This window comes from Oncorhynchus clarkii, chromosome 33 (genome assembly GCF_045791955.1).
Source record: "Oncorhynchus clarkii lewisi isolate Uvic-CL-2024 chromosome 33, UVic_Ocla_1.0, whole genome shotgun sequence".
NCBI lineage: Eukaryota > Metazoa > Chordata > Actinopteri > Salmoniformes > Salmonidae > Oncorhynchus > Oncorhynchus clarkii.
In genome coordinates this window covers 18,268,963-18,288,796 of record NC_092179.1, presented here as the reverse complement: position 1 = coordinate 18,288,796, position 19,834 = coordinate 18,268,963, and the positions used below count along the sequence as shown (strand labels likewise).

Sequence of the window (19,834 nt, the reverse complement as noted above, 5' to 3'; positions counted from 1 at the left end):
CATCACAGTGTAACACTACACGGTCAGTAGGGCTTCACAATGGGCATGATAAACTCTCTCCATCTCCTCTCTCTGCCTGTGGGTTCAACAGGTGATAGAGGCCTTGTTTCTGTATCAGTGACAATGTGTCTGCAGCAGAGTTCACCCATAACGCAAATCGGTTCATAGATCTACTCAGACTCTAAAACACCATGAAGTACACAGTGGCTGTGAAAGCCTCCGACCACCTAGAGTGGGAGGCCTTCCTGTTCAATTATTCCAGTGTAAATCAAACATGGTTCACCTTACTCACATAGAAACTCAATCTCTCTGGTGGAGAGAAAATGGTACACAGAGCCGAAGATTGATCTACTATACCGCTCGACTTGAGTGCAGCGGTGCACACATCCATATCCTTACCCCAAATTCGGACACTTAATCATTTTGCGTATCTCAGCTTACATCCAGCACAGCTCGAATCCAAAAACCCCCCAGATAAAAAAACGACCGCTGAGATCCAAATCTGCTGAGGCCCCCAAACACAAAAGGGGTTGCCATGACGATAAGATAACCACTATTAAGTTCCAAGCAAAATTATTGTGCCTCACATACTAACCACAAATCCCCCAATGATGTACAGTATCGTCCTGCCTTCAGAACTTAAGTGTTTCCTAATGTCATGGACCATCGTTACCTTGGCACGCTAGCCTCCTCAGACTCAAAATGATGGGTCATTGGATTCACAGAGTCCTCCCTGAAGACATAGATGAAGCACAGATCATGGACTGTCTTTCGCATTCATAAACAAAAAAATGCTGCTAAATCCAATGATTACACTTGAAATTAAACGATGACCAAAATTGTCCAATTTACATTTTGTGTAACCCACTGTACCTAGTGCTCTAATTATTTATCGTAGTCACATTTAGTCTGTATTGTAATGCTTTGCAGCCTTTTCTCTCAACTGCCCTCATCCAGATCAACACATTTCCACTTCAGGCTGGTTTTACATCGTGTAGGCCTAAGAAAATCCCCAGGAGATTAAAGGAAAGTATTTTTTTTACCTCAAAGAAAACCTCTAATCTCTTCCTTTGTTTTCTCTCCTCTAATACTGCTCATTATAAGCATTTGTTCTCTTTTTCTTGAGCCCCTGGCTTCACATGTGTGGGTTGGGGCGGAATTAGCTGAAGGCCTCATCTTGTCTGAAGTGGTGGAGGGGATTACAGAGAGAGAGGTGGAGAGTTCACACCTGTCTGATCTCTCTTTGATTCCTCTCTGCGTTCGTTATTACATTACAACTGAGATTAAGCTGGAAGCCAAGTCGGCCTACTAACCAGGAAAGCCTTCCTGGCCTATGAGAAATAGCTCCGTCATGGTTATTCTACTGTTCAACTTCAAACCAAGGATCTCCTTGTTCAAACAAAAAAATAATAAGAGGTTAGGGGTCATGAGAATGACCTAATATGGGATACTTTAATATTACAAGCTTCAAACTCAGTTTACACTTGATTTAACTTGCCAAAAATGACATGGTATGTCAAAGAAGGTAACAAAGCAGTCACCGAAATCCAAGATCTAGGGCAGCAACAGTACTAGGTCTGGGATTAATGGCAATTCTCTTGGTTGTTCCGGGAGGGTCCTCTTCAGACAGACAACTCTCCCAACAAATCACAAGGCAGACACATCAAAAACAACATTTGCAGGCAACACTTTTGCTGTGGTTTTAGTGAAGGTAGTTGATGCAAACTAGCCACTAGCAAAAATGCCCTCATTAAAAATAAGCTCTGTGATCTCCGTCTTACCAACTACTATGTGTCCAGGGGATGTTAAGATAGGGCAAGAAGCGTATAAGGCAGTGACTTAAAAAAGCTGGATGTACCAACGCCGCCCTTTCCTCTATGCCAAACTTACGTTGTATACATACCGTACCTCTCTGATTTAGAGGGGTTGGGTTAAATGAGGAAGACACATTTCAGTTGAATGCATTCAGTTGTACAACTGACTAGGTATCCCACATTCCCTTTCCTTTCCAGACGTGTTAAGATGGATCATTGGGACATTGTGGGAGGCAAGCCGTCTGTCCAGAACAGGGATGGGTAACGCCAGTCATCGGGGACCTGATTGGTGTCACTTTTGCCCCAGCCCTAGCTAACACACCTGGCTCCAATAATCAACTAATTGTGATTTTCAGTTTAGAACGCAATTAGTTTAATCCCCTGTGTTTTCTAGGGGTGGGGGAAAAGTGGGACCTCTCTCTGGCCTCCGATGACTGGAGTTGCCCATCCCTGGTCTAGAGAGACAAGTAACAGAGGTTGGAGCTCAGACCACCAGGTGGTGGTCTTGAGTCACTTTGATTCTGGGAGACACTATTGATTGAGAGATTCATGACTCACATTTCTCACAAAAGTCTCCTTGCACTTTGCAATTCTAATTCACCCTATGAGGATATAGCCTTTGGAAAATGTTCAGCGGTGTGTGCATAGAGAGGTTGCGGCGTCTTGCTCGCCGACATTGATTTCTCTGTGTTTCACGTAGCCATTCCAGCACCACTTGTGTCCAACACTGCAAACGTACGGCACCGACCACATCGGACTTGTTCAAACAAAGAGTCGACCAGGAGAGTGGTAGCATGTTATGATTGTGGATGGTGGTTAGTGCGTACGCTCCAAGAAACATACAGGCCTGTCTAGCGGGATTGAAAGAGTGGAGGTCTCACCTCCCCTATACCTGCCTTACTCTGTCGTGCAGAAACACCGGTGCACAATAAAACCTACTGTTTCACCCCTTACACATACATTAATGGAGTAAAATAAACTGTTCTGTGTTACTCCCTGTAGACACACACAACTCCATCCAAAGGGCTGGGCCCTCGGACTAAAAAACATCCATCTGTGGAAACAAGTGATTAGCTGTCACTACAAATGATTCATGATCAAATTGAATGCTTGCCCTCTTGAAGTTCTAATGCAGTAAGTAAGTGCTATTCTCGTACATGGGCCATCCAATAAGATACAATGAGCCCTTGTTTCTAATGGAGTACTCTGCGTCTGTTGGCGTATGGTGCGATGTCTCCCATGCTCCATCTCAGCATCACTAATCGTCCCCACCCACTAGGACGATGAGATTTGTGGCTCTCGTGTTCTTTCTCTTTCGCTTCGTTCTCCCTCTTCTCTGGAGACGAATCACTCATCCCCTCTGCCAGCCAGTAGTATCTGACCTGAAAAGACCTATACTTCCAGTTTCCTGCACTTCTCTTACAAAACCTTTTTCCTCTCTCTTTAGTTTCCTGCACTTAATCTGTCTAAATCTCAGGGATAACCCAATAGAAGGAGCAGGCTGCCTGCATTAGGCCTTCCCCTTCCCAGGCCTCACTCTGCAGGTGAAATAGGACCTACAGGGGTGGGGACAGCTGTGTGTGTGTGTGTGTGTGTGTGTGTGTGTGTGTGTGTGAGACAGCGATTATGTGTGTGGGTGAGTGTGTGTCTGTTTTACAGAGAGTGAGCACCTGTAGAGGGATTGTGATGTTGACCAGTAGAGTGCTGGCAGTAGAGTGCTGGCAGCATTGAGCGCACACATTCCTGTGACCTGCAGCTCACCCTGAGGCGCTTGGCAGAACATCATAACAAACCAGCACTGATACAAAACTTCTGAGAAAGACAGAACCAGCCCCGCTTTTCACAGAAGCCAAGTTCCACCTTTCTGTTTGTCTGGGTATGACAGTGTGTCTGTTTGTCTGGGTGGTCAGTTGTCGAACTCTAAAATAAACATCAAAAGTCCAGGATGTGTCTAAACTTTAAATTCAGAACTCAAAGCAAACAAAAACATGGAAAATTAAATACTTTATTGAAAAATGATGAAAATAGAAATATCCGACCACACCTCGGGTCAAACAGTTTCAATGTACATTTGCATGACCTCTAATACGTCCATAGGAAGTGACTGCATTACATTTCTGTCATCCAAAAAGAGAACTTTCGGTCACCGCCAATGACACAGAGTGGGAGGGATCTCTGCCAGTTTAGATCTGCCCCCACCGTGGCTGATCCAATCATCACGGGCTGCAACAACACCACCATATAAACATAAGAAACCAGGAAGCACGTTATGTTATCCTTGCTTCCAACACTCTTACTGAACATTATTCCCACACTTTTATTACTCAGAAACTGACACACTGTGTAAATGCAAACAGCCAAACACACAACTCACTGACTGACTGCTGATCTTGCCTGGACATCCTGTTGTGGATAAGAGATTCTCATTGACCCGAGAACACCTGGAAAACCATGACACCCGTGGTTACAGTAATTGCCATCACCATTATCACCATCACCGCAGCCATTAACATGGACGTCGTCGGCAGCAGCGGTATCAGCCGGACAACCACAACATGCATCACAATACTCTGAAGGTCAGAGTAATTGGAAGCATTCAGGATCCTTGGGACATTCCTACCCTAAACCCTAACCATAACCTTTACCTTAACCATTTAACATTTCAATTTCAATGTGGGAGGGACATCCCAATGATACCAGATAGAAATGACCTTGGAAGCATGGACAAAGCAGTTATCTGAAGTTTCCTGCTCGTTCTACATGGGCAGGCCTCTTCTCTTGTGGGTAACTACAAACAGACAAATAACTATTAACAAAACCCATGCCTTCATACAGTAGTGTTACACAGTATGTAACTGAGGTGATGGGTAACCTTGTCTGAGACATTAAGACTTGTGTTAGCTCTTGGGGCTAACAAAGTATTTTGGCGTGCTAGAGACCCGGTTTCAAACCCAGTCGGTCACAAGCATCTGTCCTGCCACTCACCTGGAGCGGGTAATATCCCAGATGACCCAGTCGCTGCCCGTCACCGCGGCCACCTTGATGGTGTTGGCGAGGCACCAGTCGGCCGACATAAGTGGCGACTGGCCGCAATCCAGAGAAAGAATGGCTTGCTGGGTAACCAGGTCATAGAAGTGGATCGTCCCTTCTTCTCGGCCACCATCAGCTGTACAGAGGATCAAGGTTTAGTATGGCGAGATCTTTTCACTCCCACACTAGATCTTTTCACTCCCACACTAGATCTTTTCACTCTCACACTAGATCTTTTCACTCCCACACTAGATCTTTTCACTCCCACACTAGATCTTTTCACTCCCACACTAGATCTTTTCACTCCCACACTAGATCTTTTCACTCTCACACTAGATCTTTTCACTCCCACACTAGATCTTTTCACTCTCACACTAGATCTTTTCACTCCCACACTAGATCTTTTCACTCCCACACTAGATATTTTCACTCCCACACTAGATCTTTTCACTCCCACACTAGATCTTTTCACTCCCACACTAGATCTTTTCACTCTCACACTAGACCTTTTCACTCTCACACCAGATCTTTTCACTCTCACACTAAATCTTTTCACTCCCACACTAAATCTTTTCACTCCCACACTAGATCTTTTCACTCCCACACTAGAACTTTTCACTCCCACACTAAATCTTTTCACTCCCACACTAGATCTTTTCACTCCCACACTAGATCTTTTCACTCCCACACTAGAACTTTTCACTCCCACACTAGAACTTTTCACTCTCACTAATTATTTAAACTCTCATTATGAAACTGGAATGCACTGTTACTGAGAGGCCATCTGGCATGAAAGGGAGAGGGGGTGTGCTCAGGGGAAATTAACCGTTTAAGGACTGTAAGAAAATTATTCTCCTGTCCTCAACTACCCGTTTAGAAAACAACCTCAGACAGGAAGTCTGCGATTCACACAAACAACCCGGTCCGAAGCTTCAGATAAAACAGGTCTTGTCAAAAATGCGAAATTATCAAGTCCAAAAAACAAAATTAATAAGCACTCAATTAGCTGTGCTGGAGTGGGACGCGCGGCAATGCTAAAAATAGCTTCCGGAGTCCAGCCACCCCCTGTGTGGGGAGAGGAGATGACGCGCAGCACAGCGCAGGCAGACGCCTTGGTGCTGACAGCACACAAAACAAAGGATTACACACGCTAATGGCAGCTAAAAATATGAAAAACAACAAAGACATCATGGCTGGCTGGCTGGCTGTTTTTGTCTCACAGGATCCATGTCAAAAAAGTTACAAGCTTCCATCCAAACCCATCTTTCCCCAGGCGTCTGTGAGACTCTCTTCGGGAATGTACTCTAATGAGTGAGCAGCACACACCAGGCCTGTAGTGATGCCAGTGTTTTTATGAAAGCACGTAATGCCTGTGTGTAATTTATCTAACTTCTGTCAGTTGTCCAAGAGATGCGCACACAGAGCCTCACTAGTACTGCCCTTCTTTCAGGGAAAAAGGGATCTTGGTTGTAATCTCCCCCTTGAGCTGTGAAGACAGGCGGGCGGGGCCCTGCACTGACGAGCGAGAAGGTCGAGGACAAGGCAAACGTGCGCCCGGATGTAATAAATCACTTGGAGAGGACAGGCTGCTCCCGAGACCAGGATCTACTCTTCAACCACATTTGAGAGCCCTCCTCAGCGAACACAAGGCCTCGTATCTAACAGAACATTCCCCTGAACCAGGGAGGAATAAACTTGGAAGTGGTTAAAACATGTTTTTTAAAGGACTGTATGGTTGGGACCGATGTGAATGCGTTGACTGATGAGGTCATGCAGAAGACATCTAATAAAGACCCAAAGCCTGTCTAAATGTCAAACATGTTGGAGAGATGTCTGCAGTGGCGCGGAGGAGAGGATATGATTATGCCCCATCCCAGATGATAACCTCATTAAACAAACACAACTTTTCCTGTGTCTTCCCTGCAGGGGGTAAAACATTTCTCCATGAGAGCTTTTGCTTCTTGACACAACACAGAAGTCAGAATGGCCCTGTGTAGAGTGCGGTGCAGACCCTCCTCCATAGAGCATGAGCGAGGTTGGAAACCTCAGACCACAGCAGACAAACAAGCATAAACCCTCTCTTCTCAGACCACTCGCCAAGCAGAGTTCAATCGCACGCTACGCCGCATCCGGCCAAGTTGTGGTCCACCACTTTGCCCTTCAAATGGGGAAAGATTCTTATTTAAAAAATGTTTCAATGTAATCCTTGCTGAACAAGGTGAAAGGGGGCAAGAAACAAGACTGAGACCACCACTGACAAAGAGATGTGTAATTGCATAACACTACAGCTGACGTGACATCAAGCAATAACACTGGGCTTCATGTACAATAGAGTTGAAAGGCGAGACTGCATTTGAAGTCTGTGTGTAGATGTGAGTGTGACAACAGCAGCCGCACCTTTTCATTTTGGTCAATGGTTTCCAAATGAGGGGAGGAAATAGGAAACGTAGTGTGCACCGTGTGAACTAAATTATGAGAGTGTGCAGGGTAAATAACCTTGGCGACTCTCGGCAGAACGAGGGTTGAGAAATACAAACAGTAATCACACCTCAGAGCCTCACAGGGGAGTCCAGGCAGAGGAGCACAGCACGCCGTCCTCCTCTCCTCAAAACCACACCAACATCCATCTTGATCAGACCTGCTCAAGTGTCTTGAACAATAACATGTTCTTTAGCAGACATTTGGACTGTTGAAATAATTATCTCGGCCATTAGTCATTTTTATAGGATCGGTTTGCTCCTCTCGCTAGAGTTGATGATGGGATCCTGTAGCACGGAGCAAAAAAAGCTTGAGAACATGAGAAGAAAAGGAGAAACGAGGAGATGAAAGACTGGGATGTTGTAGAGTGGACATGGACATACTGACTGACAGATAGCTTGACTGACGGGCTAGAGTGGGGAGAAAGGCTCAAACTGTTGTGATAACGCCTCAGAAATACTTCCCAAAAGGATGACACACAGAGTAGATCACACACACAGAGTAGATCTCGCACATCAAATAGTTGCAGCAGGTGTCTCTGTTCAAGCCCCTTGAGTAAGCTGTATTCTGCTGATCCATGTCAACACGAAACCAGAGCTGGCTGAAGTGAGGAATCCATCTCACACAACAGAAACATACCTACTGCAAATCCAACTGGAAGCTATGAGACACAATGGGAGCCGAGCCCAGAGAGGTTGGGACCTCTGGCAGACACTCTGACCTCAGTGGGAGGCTGTGACCTCCTTCTAGCTGCTACAGGTGGCCTCTCCGGCTGGAGTAGATTTCCCACGCAGGAAAGGACAGGGCTGACAAAGAACAAAGCAGAGTTATGGTAGGACAACTTGCCAAGTGTACGAACACGCACGCAAGTAGAGAAGCCGGTCCACTGTTCTTTTCTCTCATCCTATCAGGGGTCTCAGTTTGTGTGGGCTGCCTGGAAGGCCCCTCTCCTGTTAACTTGATCTTTCCCTAGTTCCACCCCTCTTTCTCCTGCGTCCCATATTTTCTCAACGTGACAGAATTTAAATCTTTCTGCAGATGGAGCCGAGAGAGCGTACCCCTGTTTTCTCTGGCCAGACCATTATAGAGGGAGGCTGAGGGAGAACTGTGAGCTGATGTTTCTCGCAGTAGCAGAGCTTCATCACCAGCCCTAGCGGAGGCCTCTCTCTCCCCACAGCCCTCATCCTAACCAACACTTTAGAGCATTTAAGCAGGGCGGAAGGAGATTGAGGAGATAATTCAACCATGGCCTGTATTTGATGACTGGAAGTGTAACCGCGAGCTTCAGGCTCCTGAAATTATGAGTTTATGAATAGAAGCAGATGTTTCAGGTGTGTTTCTCATCCAGGGAGCTTTGGGTTTAAAGATGGATATGAGGGACGTGCTCTTTCAGGCTCTAGCGGAGAGAAAAGTAGGGGCCAGTCATTCATTTCTAAGCTGCTAACTTGATTAAACGTTCTCCCCATCAATCACTGGTCAAACAATAAGAGCTCACATTGTGTGGGAAGGAGCAAAGAGGGAGTAGGATTTGAGCCAGGCTTTCGCCCTGTCTAGACCCTAGCAACAACCCTAGTTACTAAGGTAACAGGAGGTCCCCTCAGGTTCAGTGGAGGCTGCTGAGGGGAGAACGGCTCATAATAATAGCCGGAACGGAGCAAATGGAATGGCAAACACCTGGAAACCATGGATTTGATACCATTCCACTGATTCTGCTCCAGTCATTACCATGAGCTCGCTCTCCCAAATTAAGGTACCACCAACCTCCTGTGCCCAGGTTACCCCTTTGGCTAACGACACACTCTTTCCTTCCTTGCTCCACTACCTAGCTACTGATTGATAGGCCACATTGGGGGACCTTGTTAAGAGTCAACCCTAAGGAGGGGAACAACCTCCACCAGTACCGCAGCTAATTGGATTTCCATATTTAACCAATTACTTTAAAAAGCTGGAGAAGCGGCTGTGTGCTTACGCACGGCAACACCGGGGTGTGTTGTGCTAAGCATTGGGTTTCATTTTGGAAACACAGTCAGGACGTTCTGCACCATTAACAGAGAACAGAACACAGATCCAAGAGCTGGGGGAAGACACACTCTCACACACTCATATTATTCTTGCTGAATGAGACCGGGAGGAGGTTCGGACTGACCTGCATGTATGGTCATCGCTGACCGAAGCCATTTGTTTCCCCTCCGTGGGTTCAAACACTAAGTGGTTGATGTAGCTGGTGTGACCCTCCATCACCTAGACAACCACACATACATCGCCACAGAAGATACAATTAACAAAACGCTGCATTTGGTGCGAGCCTCCCATAGACTGTATGACAGTTCCCTGGCTCCTTGTGTGCGCTGGGTTCTTGATTAGGCTAATATAAAAGCCATTCACTAAGTGCCTACTGTCAGTGTGCTATATACAAACGGTTTGTTTTAAAGAAACCAGATGCCAACTGAACTGACAGGTGCAGTAGTTGCAGTGGGATCTAGTCGTGAGGGCAGGGGCTCCAGTACTCTATCTTGACTTCATGTTGATTCTGAAGATCAGAAGTCAACAGCCTCACTTTTCTGTCTGCTGCAGCAGTGCAAAATCTGGTGGGAAAGACGGAGAGAAAAACATAAACAAAGAAAGAGAACATCAAAACAGAGCCCATCCTACTATAAGACATGCGTACACGCACTCGGGCACACGTACATGTCTATGCGTGTGTCTGACTGCACTGCAGTCCGGGCTGACACCTTTGGATGTGTGTGTGTGTGTGTGTGTGTGTGTGTGTGGTAAAGACTTGGACATGGATCAATGGAAACACTGCCAGGGTGATTCTAATTGCGAAGATAAACATGGAGAAAAACAAAGATTCCTCACGCCATCTGAGCATTTCTAACACCTGGGAGATGACTTTGCCTCTAATCAGTCATAGTATATACCAGCGCCTGCAATTACTTACACAATTACACTAACTCACTTATGACAAGAAAAACACACATATCGCAAGCAAAACACACATATTTCAAGAAAAACAGACGCATTTTCACACATTTGCAGTCGCAGGAACAGACGGATTTGGCATAATGTCACGATACACAGCCAGAATATTCCCCCAAGCAACTGGTACAGGTGATTATACCAACAACTGATACATAGCCTAGTAGTCAGTGAATTGTGGAGGGCATTTCACCCTTCTTTCAACTTAATTTCTAGGCATTGCCAAAGATTTATCATCAAACCTCTAATTCAATACATACTTCACAGTCTTGCAATATGAACTAGCTATCTAGATTTAGCCTACACTGCAGGACTATTATCAATGAAAGAACAGGTGCCAAGTGGGAGAACATTTCTTCATGAGACAATCTTCAAAGACTTGTCAATGTCACAGGGTTGACTAATGACTGTGTCTGTTTTGGCCTTGAGCTGATGCTGGGGAAGTGTTCCTGACAGTTCCCCAGAATCTACCTAGAGGTTGCTGACTGGACCTCACATGGCTGGCCTGGTAGAATCTGGGAGCCTCCCAGCGTAAGCCCCCTACCCCCCCTCCTCCTAGCACCCTTGCCGGCCCCTGCCTCAGGCACGCCCGTGAGAACACTGCTTTTCCTGGAAGGCATAACTACGTGCAAAACTAGGGGAGGGACGAAACTTGAGAGGGGGAGCCATCAGTGCAATAACACGTGCGCACGTCACACGCCGGCCCCAGGGCCCTGCAGACTTAACCACGAAAGGTCAGGAAGTATCACTGCCTTTCCCTTTCAATTAAAGCAACTTGGAAACATCTCCTGCGGGATTACAGCATTCCCATCCACCATTCCAATTAAGAGGAAAACCTTGCTTTCTATGTAATAATGTTCAACATCCTTTTTTTAAAATCAAACCACACCTGAAATAACTGGGTTGGTATTCCACCACTACAGTGGGCCACAGACAAGAATACAGCTGGGCCAAGACAACTGAGGGTTTCATACCACTGACTGACACAGAGTTGGTGTAGATGGATGATCCAGAGACATATTTAGGTAAATATATTGCTCTGGGATAAGCAGGTGGTCCAGCCATACATACCTACACGTACCCGACGTTCACAAGACACAGGCCTCAATGTTCTTAGAATTTCTAAGCAAACAGCTGGAGGCAGGGCTTTCTCCTATGGAGCTCCATTGTTATGGAATGGTCTGCTGATCCATATGAGAGATGCAGAAACGGTCTCAACCTTTCAGTCTTTACTGAATACTCATCTCTTCAGTAGGTCCTATGATTGAGTGTAGTCTGAAACCAGGGGTGTGAAGGTGAACAGCAATGCATTGGAGTGATGAACCACCCTTGCTCTCTCTACCTGGCAGGCTCCCCTCTCTCCACCGGGATTCTCTCCACTGACCCTATTACGGGGGTGAGTATGGCTTGCTAGTGCTCTCCCATGTCGTTAGTTGGAGGGGTGCATCACGTCTTGCCAGGCTCGTTTCGCTATACTTGACTTGAGTGGGTTGAGTCACTGATGTTATCTTTCTGTCTGGTCTTGTGCCCTCTCGGGCTCGTGTGGTAGGGGAGAACTTTGCGGGCTATACCCCGCCTTGTCTCAGGGTAGTAAGTTGGTGGTCTGTTGATATCCATCTGGTGGTGTGGAGGCTGTGCTTTGGCAAAGTGGGTGGCCCTGTCTGGGGGTATCGTGGGACAGGGCCACAGTGTCTCCCAACCCCTCCGTCTCAGTCCCCAATATCTATGCTGCAACAGTCTGCCAGGGGGCTAGGGTGGGTCTGTCCTATCTGATGTTTTTCTCCTGTTTTATTGGAGTCCTGTGTGGTCTTAAGTATCCCTCTCGCCCTCTCCTGCTTGCTTGCTCGCTCTTTGGGCTTTTAGGCTGGGTTTCTGTATAAGACCTTTGTGACATCTGCTGATATAAAAATGGCTTTATAAATACATTTTACATAGAGAGATTAAGAAAGAAAAACAGTAGCGCAGCTTCAACTCACAGTGGTGGCTGGTCCAAATAACCAACTAATCACGTCATCAGTCTGCACCATGATGAGCTGAATCAGGTGTTACTTACTGCAGGGAACTCCAGGACCAGACACCCTGATGTAAAGACAGAAGACAGCTGTAAGAACTAAAAGGTTTAAGGTAGGCTACCTGATGAGTTGGGGCAGCTTGTCCAGCCGAGACTCAGGGCCTCATGCGAGGCAATCCATACGTAACGCATAATGGAAAAAACGCAGTGTGGTGAATTCAACCCCCTCTACCTCCATGTCCTCCTCCTGCTCAAACAGTGGTTCAAGTCACACATACAGCAGTGGTTTACATCACACATGGAACCAAAACACTGGCTCATTTCCTTGTGTCCCCTATCCATGCTTCCTCAGAGAGGAACCTTGGGAGGATCTTCTCTTCTGATGCCTTTTGAGAAGGGAGGCTAGAAAAGAGGACATGAGGAAGAGGAATCTGGCATGCTACCACTCACCTGGAAGCGGCAGGTGCCTACAACCACATATTGGCTTCCTCAATAGGCCAAGAGGGACGCAACTGAGCCACTGTCAAAGGGGCTAAACTCCACCACATGGACGTAGTCGTCACAGGGCACTATGTAGCTGGTTCCTCGACCTGAGTCCTCCATGCTAAATGTATTTTTGGTGATGTTCATGTCTGGTGTATTTACTCTTTGGTTTGACTTTACCACCTGCATCAGGATTGAAGAGAGGTAAATATTTTAAAAAAGAGGATATTAGATTATTAGAACTTCCTTATACAGAAATGGCATATCTGTACTGAAAGACAAAAATAATACTTCCATATGCACACTCAAGCAAGAGAAAGCTTACATGCTACAGTACTGGGCTATCTCGTTGAGGGGGATTCATATAGCCTAAAGCCTGAACATGAATTAACATGTCTTTCTGTGGTAGTCACTGAGGAAATTACTGTAGGGAGTGACAATAAGATAATCATGAGATCAGAACTTTCCTAAATGCAAAACCAGTCATATAGATCCCTTGCTACAAATCGACTAGGAGAGATATACCAGAAACACAGACTTCTCCAGTTTTTCTAGGAAGGGTGCGGTGAAACACCCATGTGGGTCAGTGGGGGTTGTTTAGATGGAAGCTTTTTAAATGTGTAAAAGGTCATAGGTGACAGCTGTCACAGTGATCACATAATGGGACACCATTCTTGTTGTTGTACTGACATCATGTAGGCTGTAGGTTCCCAAACCTTTTCACTCAGGCCCCGCTTCCAGCATTGGGCAACAACCCACGTCCATTTCTATGGGCACAAGCACTGTTCACGACACAAACTGTTCACACCCCTCTTGTTGGCAGAGAGAAAATGTTGCTGTTTTAAAGCTAATTTTCTTGCAAATCTATACACTGTCATGTCTAATGTGTATTCATGTGATATGAATCACTCAAACATTACAACAAAATCTATGGGCTAAAAAAACATTAGCTGACATGGGCTAGTTGATCTGGACATTTCTGACAAGTTATAAATAGGTATGCAATGATTGACATGACAAGAGGGAAACTGATTAAATCAATCAAATTATGCACTATCCCAGAGTTTGAGAACCACTGAGCTATTGGACTCCAAAGGTTAACAGCAAGGGGGATCCACCAATTGAGGGCAACAGAACACCATTTCACTACAATTGATCATTCAGTCTCAAGTGTTATTGACCACTGATTTGGTAAACTGCTGCGGGATGGGGCTTGAGAAATGAAACCACTCAAATTCATGGACATAGCTATGGATGCAAGTATTGACCATCTATGACAGGGGTAGGCAACCTTTGTCCTAGAATGTCACAGGCACTTCATGTTTTTTGATTAACTGACCTGGAAGACCAGCTGTAGAATTTAGGCAATCACTGAACTGATCAATTAACTAAGTAACTAACTCAGTGTGGTGCCTAGTTGGGACAAAATCCTGCGGTACCTGTGGGTTACCTACCCCTGATCTATATCAAAAGTTTTGCATTAATCATATTGAAACTATAGTGTTTGCAAACAAAAGGAATAAAAAAATGTTCACATGTCGGGTTCTGATGGGTATGACAGTTGAATTAGGCTCATGAGGCATCTACGAGTTACATTCAATGGGTATCCTACATAACAATGTATTTAAAGGTCTAAAAATGATTGTAGCAACCTCAGATTGTCCATTTAAGTAGGCTAGCTAATTACTCTAGTTATCGTACTGGCGACTTAAGTTTGCTCCAAAATGTTTTAGATAAACCCGTATCTCTGGAGGTAAATTAGGGCTGGATAGAAATGAACAAGTGTACGTTACACATTTAGAAGCCAGGCATCTAGTAAGTAGGTTAGGGTCAAGGAGGCATGTGCTGGCTATTGCTAGCTCAACAGTGCACAAACGGTCAGTACTGTAGATAGATAGAATAATTAGTCTAACTAGCTCTCGACCTCTTTCCTATCTTCTTTGTAACCACCAGAAAGTTGGTAGCTTTGGCTTCAGGACAAGCTCTGATAACATTGTGAAATGCTAGGTAACTAGCAGCCCCCCCACCCACTGTTGTACAAGCTAGCTTGCTAATTATTAACGTTTAAAGATGATGACGCTAGCTAGCTGATAATAGACAGTTAATGTTAGCCAGCGAAACTACCCAAACGCTAGCAGCCTACAACACACTACAGCGATTAAAAGTGATGACAGCCTTTGGCAAGATAACACGATATATTTAAAAAATAAAGCGTCTTTAAAAAAAAAAAGCATAGATAGCTAACTCATTCATAACCATACCTATGCGTGCATTTTAGCTACAACTTCTGCCACAATTTTTTTTTTTTTAAATGCATTTGTTCCCCAGTTGATGTCCGTGTTGGAACGTACCATGCAATTTTATTCTTCAATTCTAGGGGGACCACACTGAGATTAAAAACGCAATGGTGTAGCGCTTTGACACGTTACACACTATTGCTATATTAAAAACACGTTATAAAATAATAATGAATAAACGTTCTCACACGAAACATAGTCAGATATGCTAAAACAATGTTGGGTTCCGTGATAAAGAACCACAGATAGCGGTTGAAACAACATAGGCGTGGTTAAAATGATGACACAGAATCTGATTGGTCAGAGTAGTTATTAGCAGGATTTAAAAAATGTCAAAGCATCAGCTGCTTGTGCATTGGCTACGTGGGTGGTGAACGTATTTTAACGAAACGCTTACTACGTCCCTAAAATATTCGAGATATATCGAAAAAGGTGGTGTTTGAGGCTGTAACATTTGTTTAGGTAAGTGTGTTTAATGGTGTTATATTTTTTTTCACTAGCTACCAGCAACCTACATCTGTATTGTTGTAGATGTTTATATCAACTTTAATTAACGTTAATCAGTTTAACTAATACATTGTAATAGGCCGTTTTACGGCACTTTGTTTGTGTTCGTTACATTGCATTTTTGAGGGGTTCAGTACATGTAACTAAACAGTCTTGTTTGTCATCTTCACAGGAACAATGGAGAATTTAGAGGACCGTCTGAAGACAATGGTGAGAACGTTCAGGCGAGAATGCCACCGGGTTCTTGAGTCAGAGAGGACTACCATCCACGGGGCAGATGGAATGTTGATGGTTCTACAGCTGGCCATTGCAGAGGTCAATAAACAGGTAAAACTGGTAACATTTTATAAGCTATGTAGGCCACTTGTCACAGCAAGGGATTCGTCAGTTTCTTAGGGCCCCTGCAAGATTGAGAAAGCCCCCAACCTCCCCCAAATAGTAAAAAAACAAAAACAAATGTGAGGATCTGTTAACTTACTGGAATTCTACAATTTGTGCCATGGGGCAAAGGAAAAAGATGGTTTTACAGGTACTTGTGCCATTCTGCAATGGGGCTGTGAATTTGTCATTTTAAAGCTAATTTCCTGCTGTTTTACACGTTTTGCCATGAGGCTGAGACTTTGTTGTTGCAGTTTTACAGCTGATTTTCTGTCATTCTTAGCATTTTTGACATGGCTTATACTGTATTAATATTCTATTGGGGGAGTGCCATGTATATGCTACAATATCAGTACTTCTTGCATTTACAACTTGTCTAAGTCCTAGCATCTACTGATTTCAGCTAGCTGTGGATTGACTGCATTGTTTGAATGTAATAGTGGCAGTCAATATGAACAAATTATGGAATCATTAATCTAAAGCTGGCTAACAAATACAGTGCAGACATTTTTCACATTCATTATTTTACTCCATCTTATCACAGCACTGGCAAACCATGGTCGACCAACTCCCTGACCAAAATGTCTCTATCCCATCAGAAGCTCAATGTCCATTCTGGTATTTAAATTCCTAATTATTTTGGGTTGAGGCCCCCCCAAGCCTGCGTGGTACGCAGTTGACTGTGGTCCTAACAGACATTGATACTGCGATCAAAGCCTTAATATTTAATGGCATAACTCAAAAACGTGTTGTCACTTGGCAATGAGTTTATCTGCACCCCTATTATAGCCATTTGGGCCTAGTTTCTCCTGATTACATGGTCAGAAGACTCCTATAAAGAAATAATCACATTTGTCCCACCCTTGGTCCCACCAGACTGTATGGGAGGATAATTCTCCATGAACTATGCATTCTGATTCCCATCACAGGCAGCAGTCATGGCTTTAAGCCATCTGCTTTTGCTCTCTTCTGACAGGAGAGTGGAGAGTTCAGTGTTGCCCTGAGTGATGTCCTGGTGGCCTGGAAACACTTACTATTAGACAAACTTCACCTGCCCCTTGACAATGACTCTTCCCGACCAGAGAACTATGACATCATCAGGAAAGAATACGACGCCTTTCTGAAGCGCACCAACACTATGGACCTGATTGATATCCACTCTATGTACAAACAGCTGAGGATTGATCCGGACCCCGAGGAGCCTCTGAGCTCAGTGAGTATTAGGCCTGCTTGAAACTAGGATGATGGACCATTGGAAGTTTTAGTCAACTGTTTGATATAGTCTCAAAGGCCAGTTAGGTTAACTGCTAAATCTGTGTTCATGTTGCAAAGGTCCAGCTGTTTCAGTTTCTGTCCAGTAACATGGAGACCTATGAGGTGAGGGATTCCCTGTCCCAGGTCCCCTTGACTCCATCAAGCAAGTCAAAGCCATGCAGCACACAGGTAAGCATGTATGAACATATCAGCATTATACAGGTCAGCATAGTGTAAGCAAACTGACTCCATTCTCTCCACTCACATAAGCAAAGGTGGTTTGGCCAGAATATTAAATGTTACATTGGCTCATATTATTGTGAAACCAAGGTACTTGGTTTCACTGTTCCCTCTTGTTTTCCCAGTCAGCCTGGTAAGACTTTCATTCTCTCTTAGCTTTTCCAGTCTTTTTCAGGCACTGGAATCTGTCTCACTCTTATTAACAGGAACTTTAAATCATATTACTCAGATTTAAGAGCAAAATGTGAATTAAATTACCAGGCAGCTGTTTATAAAATGCAACAGACATTGTGGGCTAGGACATCCGCTGCTCTCTCCAGGCTGCTGCCCTGTCAACTGTCTGATTTATGAGTGGGTAGAATACGGGTTGCTACTGTAATACTGCCTGGGGATGACGAGGTTTATGAAATGTTGGTTTGGGTTGAAGATGGTGTTCTGACTTTAAATGGGGCCGTGTGTGTAGTTTGTGGCATCAGCTGGTGGTTTTAAAGGCTCGTAAATCTCCCAATAGGTAGGAAAGGTGGTGAGGAGGGTCTTCTGCTCCTATCTGGATCAGCTGGTCAACTCCAAGAACGACATGGCCCTAGCGCACACCCTTGACACCCCTGGCAGATCGCTCGGACGTGTAGCTTTTACTGACCTGAAGCGTGAAGCACGGAGCAAGAACATGTCACTCTTCTTGGTAAGAATGACAAATTGGCCTCTACTCTTTCCATGTTTGTTTCCAATCATTACACTCATCTTTGGGTTTCTGCAATGAATGTTGACGACGTGACAATCCTATGGTCTCATGTTAATCATCTATATATTGCAGGCTGTGACATCATTTGTGAGAGCGGTCCAGCTGGGAGGAAAGGGCTATGCCCCTGCTCAGTCTGACCCCCTGAGGAAACATGTTAAAGGCCTGTCAGACTTTGTCCATTTCACAGACAACCTGGAGGAGATATTGGGAGACAACCCTGACCCAAGGTACTCAAACAGCTGGGTTGTATTCATTAGTGCACATCGTAGCAAAATGTTTTGGAATGGAAGATAAAAACCAACCCTTAATGGATAGGCCCATGTACTGTAGTTCTTCCTGGTTTGTCTGTTTTCTTTTGTTTGGTGCGTAATGAATACCACCCTGGCCTGGCAGACTCCAACTCTGCTTATCCTTGTCATCAAATCCCACCTGCCCATTGCTGTGTACAGATCTGATTTCCCCCTAATGACTTCTGCCCCAGGTTCTCATTATAACATGTGAATTACTAAAACATGTTTATCTCGGCGACATCAAAGTAAAATTGACTAAAAGATAATATGTTCCTTCCTTGGTTTGATAACTATTATCATCAAACTTCACCATTTCCTTGATCACTCATGGCCTTTGTATAATTGCAGATTGATTCAGATTTTCTCCAAGCATTTGGCAGTGCCACAAATGTGGTTAAGAGATTGTTTGGTCATTAGATGAAAACGTGTGGACTGAACTTTGATCTAAAGCAATGGGAGAAGTCCTGTGTCACAACAAGGCCTAATTTCCCCTGAATTTCAGTAGCAACTACAGTGCTAGATTGACATCTTGGCACTCAGCTATATAGCGATAGAGTCCATAATATTGGATGTATTGTCCCAGTTCCCTCATAGCAGGGGCCTTCTGGGTGTTTATGACTGAGGATTTTCTCCCTGTTCTGCTGTGGTGCCTCTGATGGGACACTGGACTGATCTGATGCCAGAATGGCTCTTTCAACAGCCTGCACCCCTACCTCCCCCTTCACACCCTCAGTGGAGTACTGTATTTCCACACACAAACACCTTCTCTGAAGGGTTCAGGGCCTCTTGTTCAGCTAACATCTGGTATCCCAGATGATTCATTTCCCGAGGCTCACTCCCCTCTCATAATAGCTGGGTCAGGGATTCTAGCCTGCTCCTTCTCCACCCCACCTTGCCACAGTGTTGACACTTGCTGCTCTTTTCACGCACCCCAATAATGTTGCAGTCACTTCATGGTCAGTGATGAGTAAACCTTTTGACAAAGGGAGCGTCTTTATCAATCTTTCTCCTCATGGCCTATAAGTAGGAGGCTGCTTGACTTGTCTGCCTAATGGTTTAGATAATTGCAAGCATTTAAAATATTTCATGTACACTTGTTTTTCTTAGTATTGCTGGCGTTTGTCTGGTGACCAGTATCAGGGCAGCTCTGTTGAAGGGGCGGGCCAGTGGAGACATTGTGTACGCTGCAGCTGACGAGACTGCCAAGGACCTCAAAGAGCGGATCGCTCAGATCCATCTGTCCCACAGACTGCAGTCGGCTAGTGGGACAGGGATCAGCCCAGCCAGGGTATGATGCCTTTCTGGGCCAACGGCGCCAACCACTCTCAGCC

At 44.9% G+C, this 19,834-nt stretch overlaps 1 protein-coding gene across 2 annotated transcripts in view; it reads left to right on the top strand.

Moving 5' to 3' along the window:
• Positions 1 to 4,083: 4,083 nt before the first annotated feature.
• Positions 4,084 to 19,834, top strand: part of LOC139393032 (PCNA-interacting partner-like) — a 28,067-nt gene continuing 12,316 nt past the window's right edge. Inside the window, exons 1-7 of one of the 2 annotated variants that reach the window (XM_071141354.1) lie at positions 4,084 to 4,997; positions 15,772 to 15,926; positions 16,954 to 17,190; positions 17,310 to 17,420; positions 17,983 to 18,153; positions 18,286 to 18,440; positions 19,611 to 19,791. In XM_071141354.1, the coding sequence (XP_070997455.1) occupies positions 15,777 to 15,926; positions 16,954 to 17,190; positions 17,310 to 17,420; positions 17,983 to 18,153; positions 18,286 to 18,440; positions 19,611 to 19,791 (1,005 nt within the window). In that variant the 5' untranslated portion in view covers positions 4,084 to 4,997; positions 15,772 to 15,776. Of the gene's footprint in view, positions 4,998 to 14,921; positions 15,555 to 15,771; positions 15,927 to 16,953; positions 17,191 to 17,309; positions 17,421 to 17,982; positions 18,154 to 18,285; positions 18,441 to 19,610; positions 19,792 to 19,834 lie in introns of those variants that run through there. The other variant, XM_071141353.1, reaches the window with a different exon arrangement.